The 16616-nt window shown below is 41.4% G+C and overlaps 1 protein-coding gene across 9 annotated transcripts in view; it reads left to right on the top strand.

Moving 5' to 3' along the window:
* The window catches only part of AGRN (agrin), a 658449-nt gene that overhangs the window by 554024 nt on the left and 87809 nt on the right, over positions 1–16616 (top strand). For all 9 annotated transcript variants that reach the window (XM_073603052.1, XM_073603056.1, XM_073603057.1 and 6 more), the window contains 4 exons: positions 4381–4486; positions 10205–10546; positions 12825–12989; positions 14577–14704. In XM_073603052.1, the coding sequence (XP_073459153.1) occupies positions 4381–4486; positions 10205–10546; positions 12825–12989; positions 14577–14704 (741 nt within the window). The remainder of the gene's footprint in view (positions 1–4380; positions 4487–10204; positions 10547–12824; positions 12990–14576; positions 14705–16616) is intronic.

Here is a 16616-nt window from a genome sequence, read left to right on the forward strand (position 1 = left end):
CTTTTAAGCTGAGAGTCCAACTGGTGCTCTTTCGTTTTCAATAGTTTTTATTAGAAATTTCAAGAAAGAGTACTAGCATTATTGTATGATGCTTCACAAGAGTTACAAAGCCGCAAATTCGTCACATGTATAAGATATTTGCAGACATAGGTAACGGAGGTCTTTACTATCCAAAATCCCCCCCCTCTCAGAAAAACAAAAAATTATTGTGTATGCATAGAGCAGTGATTCTCAACCTTTCTAGTGCCGTGACCCCTTGATATAATTTCCCAAGTTGTGGGGAGCCCTAACAGTAAAATTATTTTTGTAGCGTGGGTTGTCAGCACTCAAGGTAAGACAAGACATTTGCACCCCTAACCCACAGATATTTAGCGCTTCCTGAGTCCCTTCCACTCTTACAGTATTGAAACCCCTTATGGTACATTTTAGGATGTACCACTCTTTCTCTTTGTTCTCCTTTCTTTCCCTTTTTATCTCTCTCTATCCTAATTTCTTGTTTTTTTCTCCCTATCCCTCCCTCTAGACTTCTTTCTTGTTCTTTCGCTTATTCTTTCTCTCCCTTTTTCTTTGTCCCTCCCCTCTTTTCCTCTCCCTTCTATGTATTCTCTATTTTTATTCCTTCTCATACTCCTTGGTGGGGGGGGGGGGAATGGGATGAGTGGCAGGGCTGGCGGGGAGTTGGGATGAGTACCAGTGCTGGTGGGGGGGTGGGATTATTGTCAATGCTGGGGGGAGTTCTGATCAGCCAAATTGGGTGCTCTTGATCAAGGTCATCTGCTGATCTGAGAACTGTAGTGGGGACCTTTAATGGCAACTATAATCACAGGTAGTATTACTCACTATGTTTCCGACTTTGTGGTGTCTCGCAGCAGTGACATCTATGCAGAAATCAGGGGATGGGGTCTCCTTTAGCCCCTCCCACTTCACATTCCTCACCAGTCAGCTAACCTCTAGTCTCTGCCCCCCAGCCATGCCGTGAACTGAATAGGCGGCTGCAAAGAGGCTGAGTGGGTGGTCGTGGGCTCCAGGAACAACCCAGCTGGGCGGCCACAGGCTCCAGGGACAGCCCTGCTGAGCGGCCACGAAAAGGATGGGAGAATGGTGCAGGATTCAGGAACAGCCCAGGATTCGGTGACCCCTGGCAAATCGTCATTCAACCCCCGAGGGGGTCCCAACCCCCAGGTTGAGAACCACTGGCATAGAGGGTGCAATGAGACTACAACATAAGTCCAGTTATGTAAATAGGTGAAAGCGTACTCTCCTGCCACCAATAACAAGAGATGTCCAAGGCTCTAACATTTATCATGAAGCAATCTGCTGAACATATCACCAGAGCCAGGAGTGAGGGACCAGCAGGACCCACTCGTCATCTGAACACAGGGTCAGATACAACCTCCGGCTAGGGGGAGGATGGCCTTGCATTCCTTGTAAAGACAGTGGATGTCTCACTAGATCTAATGGGGACAGGCCACTCCAGATAAGATAGACAAATGGAAAGTAGCAAAGAAAATAAGGTAAAAAGAAAGAAAAAAGTAGAGAAAGAAGGTACCACGTGCCAACCCTCCAAGACCAGGATGCCACCCAAAACGTGAGCAGCTCCTTCAGTGTTATTAAGGATGATTTGCTTTACAGTACTTTCAACCAGATAGATCAGTGGGGGCTTGTTTTAAGATCTTTCATCACTCGTTAAGAATATGTACTGTACATACTTACCCTAGCCACATGCTCACTTCAAGGGTGTATCAGTGCCCCAACAAGCATATGCTATTGTTACTACTCATTGACTAGGTCTCTAAAGTGGTAGCATCAGCTGCAGCACTGAGGACAGTCACCTCAATAATATTTAACAACACTAGCGTCTTCCTTAAAATCTGAGCTGGATTAATGGGGATCTATAAATACCTAAGATGTGAATACAATGTCTTTGAGCAATTTCTGCAGTTTAAAGGAAACCTGTAGTGAGAAATATGGAGGCTGCCCATGCTAACCTCTCATTCTGAAAACACAAATTTTTTGGCTGTCATGCTGATCTAGCTGGTTTAGGCATTGCTCAGTCACTAGCTCAGGACATATATGCAGGTAAGGAGATCTGACTTCACTCTGACTTTTCTGATCCGTGTGCGTGTTCAAAGTTGGCATCTAGCATCCTAATGTATTGATGCCAGAGACAGACAGGTTACTAGCATTTCTGGAAGAATTATTTGTTTCCCTTTTCCTCTCAATACTCGTTTTCTTAAATTAATCTATTCTCTTTACAGCTATTACTGCTTTTGGCTATCTGGGTGTTGAAAGGTTCTCTGTTAAAGATACCAAAGCCAATGTCCAATACACCTAGCTCAAAAAAAGGGTAGAATGTCAAAATTAAGAAGTTACTTACAACCACCAATCAATTTAAAACTTTGTTGAAAGCTTGGATTTGATTGGTAATGTCAAAAGTAGGAAGAAATTGAGAGAAAGGCAGTTGCACAACACAGTCTCCAGGGGCTACACTGCTACTGCCCTCTGGGTGAACCTGTTAGATGGTCTATGAGACCTTGTTAGATGATCTGTGAAAATACAGCTCGGGTGGGTTATAGAGATATCTGAATAATCTGATTTTAGCACACCTACTGTATTTGAGAGCATTCGTGGCTCAATGACTGCTTTCATCTGTTGTCACAGTATGTTAAAGTGTATCTAAGGCCAAAACCTTTTTTTTTGGATAGCATGGTGAAGGGTTAGCACCCCTGTCAGGTTCTGTTGTCTGAGTCCCTGATGGAGATATTCACCCCCTTTATTAGTCATAGAGACCATCAGGGAAAGATGGGAAATCTTCCAATGAGGACCCTTGTCCCCATGAGAATTGTCTAAAACAGTTTTTCACTCTTTAGTGAGATTTTCTCTCACTTCTTGTTGGGTCACAAAGGGAAGGGAAATCTTTGGGCTGCGTAGTAGATGGCAAAATAAAAAACCCAATAGGGTATTTTTAATTCCATAATGCCCTTTATCAGGGCTTGACTGGCAACAAAGTGAACAAACCAGGAGTGAACTGGACCTACAATGGTATTTTTTCCAGTGTGAATTCAAAGCACAGGTCTAGTCAGCAGCTTGACAGCCAGTCAAGCCCTGATGAAGAGGGCACTTATACCTCCCAAAATGCGTTGGCTATTTTTGAATTGTACCCCTCACCTTTAATAGAGTAAAGTTGTATCTGGACCTTTTAGCAGTGGTGTGGTGCTTAAATGTTAACTCTTTGTACATCACACTACAAGCCTAGGAGACTGTGGAGATGCTCTGGGTTGAAGAAGCTGCCTGCCCAGGAACCAGAGCATTTACACCAACATCAATACCTTTTGATGGGGGTAGGCAACCGTTCAGGGGTTGAGATCTACCTGGACAACATGGTGGGAATCAAAGATCCCCAGGGGAAGGGTTGCCCTTTAAAAAACTAACTATCAAGCTCCCAATAAAAACAAAGCACAGTGTCCTGTCCCCTTCACTCCCTCCCCACTGTAATGTCCTCTGCCTCCTCAAAGCAATGTTCTCTGACCCCTTTAACCCTCCCCCAACTATAGTGTCCTCTGTGCCCCCCATGCAGTGTCCCCTTCACCCCCCCCCAATGTAGTGTCCTTTGTGCTCCCCCCATGTAGATTCCTAGGTGCCCCCCCCCCCCATGCAGTGTCTTCTGTCCCCTTCACCCCCCCATCTTCCCGGAATGTAGTGTCCTCTGTTCCATTCAAACCAGTGTGTAGGTAGCACACCACTTTCCTACCTTACACCAGTGTATAGCAGAGCAGAGAATGGGAGAAGTCACAGTACTGGATAGAGGGCGGGGGCAGGATCTGACAGAGTTAACTTTTTTACATTAACAAGCTGGTGATTGGTTGCTTGGACTGCCCGGGAACCAATCACCTGCTAGTTAATGTAAAACGTTAATTCCAGCAGCTCCTGCCTCTGCCCTCTATCCAGTACTGTGACTTTTCCTGATCTCCGCATTACAGTGAAGAGGAGATCGGCGGCTAGGGGAAGGTCTGTGTGTGGGGCTGTATTCCTGATCTACCCATCGGCTACCCGTGGTCGATCGCGATCGACAGCTTGCTGACCCCCGCCTTAAGATAACACTACCAGCAAAATAAACCTTTGAGTCCAGTGCTATGTTTCCACTTTTCTCGAATGTCAATGAAGAAGACACACTATATTCCTGGCACATCAACAGTTAATTTTCTGTACTTGCAGGAAGTTTAAAGAGATAAAACATGGGGAATGTGCATGTATTCTAGAGATGCATTAAATAGTTTTTTTTTTTCCTTGGCGTACACTTTAAATCGCTATGACATATTCTTTATGCTCTGGCTGACTTAAAGCTGTAAGATCTTTACTCTCTTTCTTTCTTTCTTTTAGGTCTGTGGTTCTGATGGAGTAACCTATGGAGACTGGTGTCAGCTGAAAACCATTGCTTGCAGGCAGGGTCGTGCCATCACCGTGAAGCACACTGGGCCCTGTCAAGGTACTTTAAACTGAATTCCCACTGCAACTCAGAATAATGTTATATGGCAAAAACTTTCATTTCTATTTTAACTTTCAAAACTTTCTCTAAGACAAAGTTATTGAAATGCAGTTTGCTGTCTTCAGAGCCGTGGCTGTGTTCTTTCTGAAAAGCCTGTTGTGCCTAGTAAGCGTAGGTTGGAATATAACTTGACATCCATTCACTTTGTACTCGGCTAAGAGAATAGTTTATACAATCTACAGAGGAGCAGAAAAAAAAATCAAACTGTAGTTTTAAGTGCAACTTCCCACTTAGATATTAAAATTCATCAAAAACTGCATTTATGAATTAAGCAACAGACATGTCACTGTAAAAATCTTCAATTATATTTATAAACTAGTTAGTTCCCTTATGCTAGTAAAATACTTGAAGTTTGATTTGTGCCCAGTGGATATGTTCCAATTTTCTACTATAGTTGTGAGCACAGAAATGTACCTGTCCTTTTTTTTTTTTTTTTTTTTTAAGTTTTAAGCAGTCCATTCCATATGTGTTGCTTCATTTTTTATAGACACTTCACTCATGGCAACAGGAACAAATATGAACACATTAGTTTGAACACAATAGGTTTTCCAAAAGCACTGCACTTCAGTAACACCAATGTTTTGATGTTATAATGTTACCCTTCACATTTAAATTATGTTTTTATGGGTGTGTCTATTTCTGTAAACTGTGACCAGTACCATAATCCTCAATGAAAAGTATTGACGTTGTTATTCCAAAAGTCTGCTCTAAGATACTGTATGATATATACAGGGGCCATATCGTTCTTCCCGGCTGTCATATGACGTCCTTGACTTTGTGCGGGTATATCTGAATGATGGGTGCAGCTACAGGCATCATTCAGATATTGTCTTTTTCAGCCAGCGATTCCCTACACCATAAGTATGATCATAGCGGCTGGTCGGCCACTTGATCGTTCTTAGGGGCGGAAAGAGGGGACATCCGCCGCCCTCTGATGCTTCTAGCGACTCACTGCTGTCATTGGTGAATCGGAGAATGGATCCACCGGCCCCAAATGTTTACCATAGAGATTTCCAGCGGATCAGATGGTCGCCGGAGTCTCTATGATCGTTCAGAGGCTGGGCGTGATGTTATGACGTCACGCCCGGCCTCTGCATTCAAACAAACGATGCCGCCTCGGCTGGAAAGCTGAGATCGTGTTTTTTTTGCTTTTTTTTTTTATTTCAGCTGTCCCAGTCTAGAGGTGAGATGTGGGATCTTATTGACCCCATATCTCACTGTAAAGAGGACCAATCATGCCATATTCCTTTTACATTCCTTGTAATAGGAATAAAAGTGATAAATTTTTTTTTTTTTTTTAAAGTGTCAAGCTAATAAATTTATAGTCAAATTAACAATAAAAAAAAAAAGTAAAGTGCCCCTGTCCCCATGTGCTCGCACGTAGAAGGCGAACGCATACGTAAGTTCCGCCCACATATGAAAACGATGTTCAAACCACACATGTGAGATGTTGCTGCGAACATTAGAGAGAGAGCAATAATGCTAGCCCTAGACCTCCTCTGTAACTCAAAACATGTAACCAGTAAAAAAATTTAAAGCGTCGCCTATGCGGATTTTTAAGTATCAAATTTTGGCGCCATTCCACGAGCGTGTGCAATTTTGAAGCTTGACGTGTTAGTTATCTTTTTACTCGTCGTAACTTCTTTCACATTATGCAAAAAAAATTGGGCTAACTTTACTGTTTTGTTTTTTTAAAAGCATGAAACAGTTTTTTTTCAAAATAAAACGCGTTTGAAAAATTGCTGCGCAAATACCATGCAAGATAAAAAGTTGCAATGATCGCCATTGTATTCTCTAGGGTCTCTGCTAAAAAAAAAACATATATAATGTTTGGGGGTTCTATGTAATTTTCTAGCAAAAAATTATGATTTTTACATGTAGGAGACAAATGTCAGAATTGGCCTGGGTGGCAAGTGGTTAAAGCTTCTAGATACAATTTTATCTCATAGTCATAGTAGGTGAGGTCGAAAAAAGGCACAAGTCTATCAAGTCCAACCTATGTGTGTGATTATATGTCAGTATTGCATTGTATATCCCTGTATGTTGCGGTCATTCAGGTGCTTATCTAATAGTTTTTTGAAACTATCGGTGCCCCTCCACTGTTGAAGGGCATTCCACATCCTTGCCACTCTTACAGTAAAGAACCCTCTACGTAGTTTAAGGTTAAACCTCTTTTCTTCCAATTTTAATGAGTGGCCACGTGTCTTGTTAAACTCCCTTCAGCGAAAAAGTTTTATCCCTATTGTGGGGTCACCAGTACGGTATTTGTAAATTGAAATCATATCCCCTCTCAAGCGTCTCTTCTCCAGAGAGAATAAGTTCAGTGCTCACAACCTTTCTTCATAACTAATATCCTCCAGACCCTTTATTAGCTTTGTTGCCCTTCTTTGTACTCGCTTCATTTCAGTACATCCTTCCTGAACTGGACAACATACTCTAGGTGCGGCCAGACCAGAGTCTTGTAGAGCAGAGAATTATTACTTTATCCCTGGTATTAATTCCTTTTTTAATGTATGCCAATATTCTGTTTGCTTTGTTAGCAGAAGCTTGGCATTGCATGCCATTGCTGAGCCTATCATCTACTAGGACGCCCAGGTCCTTTTCCATCCTAGATTCCTCCAGAGGTTCTCCCCCTAGTGTATAGATTGCATTCATATTTTTGCCACCCAAATGCATTATTTTACATTTTTCTACATTAAACCTCATTTGCCATGTAGTTGCCCACCCCATTAATTTGTTCAGATCTTTTGCAAGGTTTCCACATCCTTCGGAGAAGTTGTTGCCCTGCTTAGCTTAGTATTGTCCGCAAATACAGAGATTGAACTGTTTACCCCATCCTCCAGGTCGTTTATGAACAAATTAAATAGGATTGGTCCCAGCACAGAACCCTGTGGGACCCCCCTACCCACCCCTGACCATTCCGAGTATTCCCCATTTATCACCACTCGCCCTTTTTGCCAATTTTCAATCCATGTACTCACCCTATGGTCCATGCCAATGGACCTTATTTTGTACAGTAAATATTTATGGGGAACTGTGTCAAATGCTTTTGCAAAATCCAGATATACCACATCTACGGGCCTTCTTTTATCTAGATGGCATTTCACCTCCTCATAGAAGGTTAATAGATTGGTTTAGCAAGAATGATTTTGTTCATGAATCCATGCTGATTACTGCTAATGATACCATTTTCATTACTAAAATCTTGTATATAGTCCCTTATCATTCCCTCCAAGAGCTTGCATACTATTGTTGTTAGGCTAACTGGTCTGTAATTCCCAAGGATGTATTTTGGGCCCTTTTTAAATATTGGTGCTACATTGGCTTTTCTCCAATGTGCTGGTACCATTCCAGTCAGTAGACTGTCAGTAAAAATTAGGAACAATGGTCGTGCAATTACTTGACTGAGTTCCCTAAGTACCCTTGGGTGCAAGCCACCCGGTCCCGGTAATTTATTAATGTTATGTTTCCCAGGTCTAAATCTAATTCTCTCCTCTGTTAGCCATGAGGGGGCTTCCTGTGATATGTCATGAGGATAAACACTGCAGTTTTGGTTACTGAAGCCCCCCGATTTCCTCTTGAAGACTGAGGAGAAGAATAAATTCAATACCTTCGCCATCTCTCGATCCTTTGTAACCAGATGTCCTTAATTCTTTATGGGGCCAATATGGTCTGTCCTCCCTTTTTTACTGTTTACGTACTTAAAGAATTTCTTGGGATTTTTTTAGCTCTCCTCCACTATGTGTCTATGAGTTCTTAGCCGCCCTAATTAGACCCTTACATTTCTTGTTGCATTCTTTATAAAGTTTGAATGCTGATGATGATCCCTCAACCTTGTATTTTTTGAAGGCCTTCTCTTTTGCTTTTATATGCATTTTTACATTGGTGTTAAGCCATCCAGGACTTTTATTCGCTCTTTTAAATTTATTACCCAATGGGATGCACTGGTTAATCCCCTTATTTAATATGCTTTTAAAGTGAACCCATCTCTCCACCGTGTTCTTTGTTCCTAAGATTTTATCCCAATTTATATCTTTTAGCAAGGTTCGTAGTTTAGGGAAGTTGGTTCTTTTGAAATTCAGTGTCTTTGAATTTCCCTTATCTGATTTTCAATTCCAGTGTCCATTTTAAGATTCATATATCACCATCTTCAGGTATCTCTAAATTCTCCCAATCTGAGTTCTACAGTACAAGGGATTACAAGAGTCTGATGCTGAGCCAAATTCAGACATTGAAACTGGTTGCATTTAAAAATACAATTGATTATTTTTGCAATTAATACATAACTGCATTATACATTCTATGATCACAACATACATCTTCATTTTATATCATCATCATTGTAATAACAGTATAAACAAACATTGTTTTTGACAATCCAGTAAAGGCTTACCTGAAAAATCTCCTTTGTGAGTTCAGCATGTCTGCTGGCCATCTCTTTCCACAACTTCCTGGATTACCTGCATACTTTGCAGTGTCTCCTCTGTTCATTCTTTTGGTTTACTTTCAATTTATAAGGACTACATATCCCATGGTACCCTGCTATCTGCAAGCAGTGATTCCTGTACTGACTCCGCCTCCTGAAACTCCACCTTTCATCACCTCTGTAGTTCAGAAGGCAGGCTCTGTGAAATGTGTGACACAGCATTTACTACTCCCAATGCATAGTGAATACATGTCACAGAGTTTAAGGAAGGAAATGTTTGGGGATCTTCACAGAGTAAGTTTACAAACTTAATGAGAGTTAGATTAATAGGCTAGAAATAATTTAAATACAATGTAGACATGAATATGTTATTTCACATTTTGACCATTGATAATCTCTAACTGCTGTTTTGTATCAAATTTTACATTTCAAATTTTTACATTTCATTATGTAAAATCTTCCGTTACCCTGACAATGCCTATTAAGCCGTTAATAAACATCCTCATAGTCATAAATGTATAAAGAATTAAGGTTTCCTTGTTTTGATTATATCCAGACTTCCCCTTCCAGAGTTATTTGAACAGTATAAGCCATTTGGATAGATCTTCTTTCTTTCTTTCTTGAAATCAATAGAAACATATGTCAACGCATGTTGTGCGTCATGATGCACATTGACATGCATTTTAATGTGTTTCCATTCACTACAAAATTTTTAAAAAAGTGTATTTCCAGCCTCTAATTCCAGGAAATTCCAGAGTTTTTTCAATGAACCCTTTGCACCCTCCATGTGATTCGACCCATTGCTAATTCTAATTTACAGAGGCAGTTGATTTGTTGATGTCCAGTTGCAGTTGATGTCCTTTACTGTCGTCATTCTTAAACTGTCAGAATGTCTTCCTACTTTTTTTTTGCAGTTAACATAAAAAAAAACAAAAAAAACGTTAAATTACAAAAGGCTGTACATGCCAGTAAAATGTTATTGCAGCATCAGCACTGTACCACTAGACATAGACCAGTGCACCAGAAGGCAAGTTTTTCTGACCCCAGGGAGAAAACACTTTAGTACTAGCTTGTAGGTACATAATGTTGATCTTTTTCATTTTTAATTATAAATTGTTGGACCTTAGAAAACATCTGTAAATACAAACTTTTCAAACTTCATAAAAAAAAATTCTGTAATAAAATTGACAGGCATTTGAAGATGTTAACTTGGAGTTATTTTTACTTTTTAGAAGCCATCACAATCGCTAATCTGCAAACACTGGCTCCAACTGGAACCCCTGGCCCACCAATCGGACAATCACTTCCCACGCCATTATCCCCAAAGGCTCGGAGAAAACCTGACTCTATCCCATTAGTAATGGAGACTGAAAGCCCCCGCCAGCGTTATTCAAGCACCGCCAGGCCAGTTACTCAGACATATGCAGTCCGCACATCAACAGCAAGGCCCGGTGTTACTGTGCCCACCATGAGGCCCACTACAACACGAATATATGATGAATCTGGAAGTGGCAGTGGTGACGAGGATCTAGAAGCAAGTGGAGATCAGGAATTAAGTGGAACTGAACCAGGAGGTATGTCTTATGTTCCCTGAAATTGGTGGTAGTTTATAATAGTTTGGGCCATTTTGATGCCAATTATTCTGAGACACCGATTGCTTTGTTTGTAAGGCATTTAACGTTTATATATAACGATACTAGTCAAAAAATATATGATTTTGTTATCATCTGAATGACTTAGCTGACAGTAGGGTTTTACTTGGATCCTAAATTCATCAACTCTTCTGTCCTATGTCATATTGTCAAGCCAAGGCCAGTTATCTAAGAATGTCTGTCATATCCCAGAACGGTTCATTGATCTGAGAATACTAATGGAAGAATCTAATTGCAAAAACCTCTGAAGTTGAATGAGGGATTATGAGCTTTAGCTTGCATTGCAGCCTTGGTTTTGATAAAATTGTTTTCAGTATATGTGTTATTTATTCAACACTTTGTTTGGTGCGGTTTTATAAGGTGCCCATAAGATTCAGCCAATGCAACCTCCTGTTAGGCAGGCCGTATCTATCTTATTTGGCCATGCCTCACATTCTGGATGCTCTGCAGTCAAGTAGAATAATCTATTGTGGTTGGTCCCCTTTAGGCTTGGTTCACATTATTGCAGCTGCAATTCTCAGTGCGATTATCTAGTGTTTGCATTTTGATTTGTTTTTGATGTATTTTTGATCTTAGTGCTTTTTGTGGTAGGGAAAAGAGACTGGATGCTGGTTGTTATGAAACCAGCACCCGCTGGCTCCTTAACCGCTTCAGCCCTGGAAGATTTTACCCCCTTCCTGACCAGAGCACTTTTTGCGATTCGGCACTGCGTCGTTTTAACAGACAGTTGTGTTGTCGTGTGAAGTTGCACCCAAACAAAATTGACATCCTTTTTTCCCCACAAATAGAACTTTCTTTTGGTGGTATTTGATCACCTCTGCGTTTTTTATTTTTTGCGCTATAAACAAAAAAATAGCAACAATTTTGAAAAAAAAACGCTGTTCTAACTAAAGGGAGGAGGGGACTGTGTAGGGGGGATGACATGTCGCTGTTCATATTCTGTATGAACAGACAGTCTGTCTCTTCTCCCCTTTACACACACAGATCCTGGTTCTCGTGGGCCCCGAGCAATCGTGGGAACCCGGCGGTGACTGCGACCGTCGGGCACTCGCGTCGGCTCCATGGGCAAGCAGGGGGCGCTCGTGCCCCTAGTGGCCAAAAGGGGAAGAGACGTAACATGATGTCGATTCACGCAGCCGAGCCATGCTGCCGCAGTACAACTGCGGCGGCTGGTCGGCAAGCGGTTAACAATCAGTGATTCATGCCTGCTCTCAGTCGGATTCCCAGCTGACAGCGGTCATTGGTTGTTAAGACGGATGCTGGGTGTTTATTTTGAAGTCCATGGGGCACAAAATCTCGCTGCATTGCACCAAAGTAACACCTGTGCTTTGCCTAAAGTCGCATCACAGTTGCGTTGCATTGAAGTGAACAAGCATCACTGAAATCAATGTGATTTCTATTGTCATATGATTCTGTATGATCCAAGTCACATCTGAACATGACTCTAGTGTGAACCAGGCTTAATGGGGCGTACACACAGTCTGACTTTTCGGCTACAAAATGCCGGCGGACCAAATCCGGCGGACAATCCGATCGTGTGTGGGCTTCCCCGGACTTTCAGCGGACTTTTCCAGTCGCAAATCTGACGGGCTTTAGATTTGGAACTTGCTTCAAATCTTTACGTCGTAACTCCGCCGGACCCAAAAATCCGTTCATCTGTATGCTAGTCCGACGGACAAAAACCGACGCTAGGGCAGCTGTTGGCTACTGGCTATCAACTTCCTTATTTTAGTCCAGTGTGCGTCATCACGTACGAATCTGTTGGACTTTGGTGTGATCGTGTGTAGGAAAGTCCATCGAAGGTCTGTCGAACGTCTGTCGGACATTTTCTCATACGTAGGCTTAAACCTACATGAACTTTTTATTTGCGGACTGTGACTTAAGTGGAGATTTCTCCACACTTCCTTTTGCAGTGACAACATTGTTTCCAGGAAAGGAAGTGAAGTGAAATCTCCCCATGGGTGCACAGACTGTGCAAAAAGCCCATCAGTCATTCTACCTTTCCCTACTCTGTCCAAAGCTAAAAATAAAACAAATGTGGTTGGTAGTAAGTGAGGCTTACAGCAGATGTTTTGTAGAATGTGTGATTTCTCATTGGTCCTCATCCAAAATAGTCATTTTCTTCCACCTTAAATTTATTGATGATTATAAGGGCTGCAAATTTAAAATGATTGCTAATTTGTGTGATTTTATGTCACAGCGGATAAGTTTGATGGAGGAGATGAACAGCAGAAAGAATATGAGGAGGCACTTGATTTCGAGGCCACACCTGTCATGGAAAGAGCCAGCTGCTATAATACACCTCTAGGTTGTTGCTCAGATGGAAAGACCCCAGCCATCGATACTGAAGGCACTAACTGCCCAAGTAAGCGGTTTATGTCTCCTCCAAGGAACAAACTTCACCCTTGTGTCATTTAATATTCTGTATCAGGAAATCCTGCTGAAAATCCCTGATCTGCACATTTGCAAAGGAAAATTTGTTGAAAAGGTGTTTTTGTTGTAACGCAATGGGGGTGATTTACTAAAACTGGGGAGTGCAAAATCTGATGCAGCTCTGCATAGAAACCAATCGGCTTCTAGTTTTTTTTTTTTTGTTTGTTTTTTTGTCAAAGCTTAATTGAACAAGCTGGTGTCAGAAGCTGATTGGCTACCATGCACCAGATTTTGCACTATCCATTTTTAGTAAATCAACCCCATTGTGATGACTGTCACAAAAGAATATTTTAGTGGCAAAGGTGTAATCAACAATATACAATGTATACGTTTTCCTCTGTGAGCACACATTAGGAAGAATACACAGTGCCTTGTCTGCTTAGTGAACGTCGTCAGTTTATCTTTTCAGCAAACATCACTCTTAGCTGGCTTGTATTTTCAGAACAATCTATTGAAAAATCTAACTGCTAACCCAGATTAAATGATTAACTGTTAGGTGGAAACTTTGCAATACTCCTGAAAAGGAATCACATGCATTGTTTAGATTTTTGGACTTTATTAGAAAATGTCATACAAAAACTGATTACTGCCATGAGTTACAACTCAGTTGTCCATGCCTATTTGTGCATGGGGGACAGTGACATTACTTTCAGATTCAGTACCTTCCCTTCTACTTAAGCCAATAAAACCGCTCCAGAAGTAGTTGACGTACAGACTGTGCCACACTGGAGTTCACACAAAACTAATATTTTAAGTGGTTTAAATCAGTCAGTAGAATTTTACATCTATTAGAGACTCCAGCAGTGAGATCTCCCTAGCAGTGTCCGCAGCTTAGTTATCTTCCTGCCATGGAGCCTTTTGCAGCTGCTCTGTCTACAATTATCAGTAAATAAAAAATCTGACAGGAAGATTGAGCTTTTCCTGGGAACATGGGTGAAGAAATGTCATCATTATGTTTTTCAATAGAGGGCCTTAAGTCTGGTGGGTGACCCAACTGGTCAGCAAATAACCAAAACTGAAATACAAATTTTTGCCGATCTGACCCTATAGGTGCAACCTTTATTTTTAACACCATGAGTTACATGACATAAGAGCGATAACCATGGAAAGGAATGGGATTAGATTAACAAAATACTAGACCCAGTGAGCTTTGCATTAATATGTTTTCACTTGTAACTGTCTACCTTTTCTTCTCTCCCTATAACCACCTACTTTGTCTTTCTTTGTGCCTAGCAAGTAAAGGTTTCGTATTAAGCCGCCTACTTTGGAAAATTGCTCTGTCTGGTAAAGTGCCATGCTACCTGCCCTCTTCTGCCACCTGATAAAGCAGCATACACTCGATTACTAACCCTTCATAGTTCAGCCCTGTGCCATGCTACTAACCCCACACCTGGCACTGCCCATAATGCCACTCACCTGATAGGAGGGAGAAGGGATGAGAATTAGGGCGATATTCTTTATTGTATAGTCACTGTATTGCCAGAAAAAAATCAAATGCTTATCTCTTTTCTTTCTGCAGAAACAAAAACGTTTGAAGGTGTCTTGATCATAGAAGAGCTAGAGAGTCAGGAGGTGTTTTATACCCCAGAGATGTCAGATTACAAGTCAGAGCTGTTTGGTGAGACAGCAAGAAGCATTGAGAATGCGGTGAGTAATCACTGTACCAGACACAGAGTACAGCACAAATCAATCAGCTGACCACCTGCTAAACACAGACCAAAAAAAAAAGGAAGAAACGGACACAACAAGGTTTACCAGACCCTTTAAAATAGTAATGCAGTGCCTTTATACATCCAGTGCAATATAAAAAAGTACATAGAACAGTACCAAGCCAATGTTAAAATATACGCTGTTAAATGTAGAACCCATGTTCTTGGATATAAAGTGCAGTACATTAGCCACTTTCCCATGATATAATGGTGTCATATTGTTATGTCATCTCAGTAGGGTTGGCCAGAGACTAATGAAGGAAAAAAGGGTAGGAGGGAGGACTACAGCTGCTATTTAAGAGGTAGTGGTAGAGGGACACTGGACACAGATTTTTCACAGGTTATTAAAATGCAGAGAGAGTCATTAACTGAGTCCAGGTGGCCTGTATAGGTCAGGTGTACCCCTAGGAGAGGACATTCACCTGAGTTAAGAAATCCAAGTTTAATAGGTCAAAGTGAGCAGCAAATAAAAAATCCTTAGGAATCCAAAGGCTTTATTGTTCAACTGGTTTAACAAGCAAAACAGAGCAAACATGTTTCAGTGGCCTTGCAATCCTCCTCATCAGGGCTGGGTGAAATGACAGAATGTTAAATGGACTCAAAAGTACTCCTAAGCAGACCGATCTGCAGGCAGAGGATGCAAGCCCCTTGCCACTTTTACTGTCAACACCAGCAATGAATGACTGTTGTGTTTTTGTTGTGATCTTTGAGGGATGGCTTGTTGATGGCACTCTTGCACAGGGGTAACACGTTTCTTTTGCACATTGGTGCTCTGCAGGTCATTCTATAATTCATTCATGCCTGTTGTGGTAAGCTGCAATGGGCATGTGTTGCAGTGTACTACCATGCATTGTCGTGCGCTGTGATGCAAAAAATAATGCAAGCACCTTTTTTGGTGCAATAGCCAAAAAAAGAATGGTCCCCCAAGATGCGTTAACATAGGGCATAGCATATATCAGTGCATGTATGATAATGCAGCTCAACTGTGAGTGCCTTCAGGTTTCTTCAGGAGTGCCTTGGCAAAATGCCTAAAAAACGATCATAAATTGTACACAAGCTAGCGGGTGGATAAAGCCTGCCTTTAGTTACAGTAAGCCTCAGATTTCCTTTGTGCACCATTACAACCTCCCTGTCACTGGCCACTGATATCATTGATGGATAAGGAGGACATTGGGCGCCTGCACAGCATCCGTGTTTGCCCATTGGGGTCACATTAGCTGAGTGAAGGAGAGAAGCTGATGGAAAAGAGAAACATTGGAATACTAGTCAGTGCCAGTGTGCAAAGGTGTATTTGCTTTGGAAGAATAAATCACCTCTAACACTGGGTGTCCAACACGTGTTGATGTTGATGCATTGTGTAAAACTATTAGTTTGTTTGTTTACATTTTAGAATGGGGTGCCGTGTTGAGAAACACTGGTTTAGACACATTAAAACACATGTCACTTGCCATAGCATTGTTTTCATTGCATCTGGTTTACTTATATGCATTACCTTATGGAAAAAATGCATTTACAGTACATTATTTCATTAAAGAAAGTATGTTCAGGGGCCCACAAAATCTAATGATGCATGCATTTCCATGTGTTGCAAATGCATTGTTACTGAGACCCTCTGGCAACAGGCTATATACTCTTGGCATAGCTACATTTGGGAAATGGCGGGCTCTTCTCACAGCTCCGGAGATGCTGAGCACATAATTTGAGAAAATGCACAGTGAAAAACACATGAAAATGAGAGCACATCGGTGTGAAGCTAGCCTAAGGACCTGTTCACAACATGTACTTGTAGTAACACACGTTTAGTGCATTAATGCAGTTTGGTGGCATTCGTTATAAATGGCACCACAATG

This window comes from Aquarana catesbeiana, linkage group LG10, assembly GCF_042186555.1.
Source record: "Aquarana catesbeiana isolate 2022-GZ linkage group LG10, ASM4218655v1, whole genome shotgun sequence".
In the NCBI taxonomy this organism is placed as follows: Eukaryota; Metazoa; Chordata; class Amphibia; order Anura; family Ranidae; genus Aquarana; species Aquarana catesbeiana.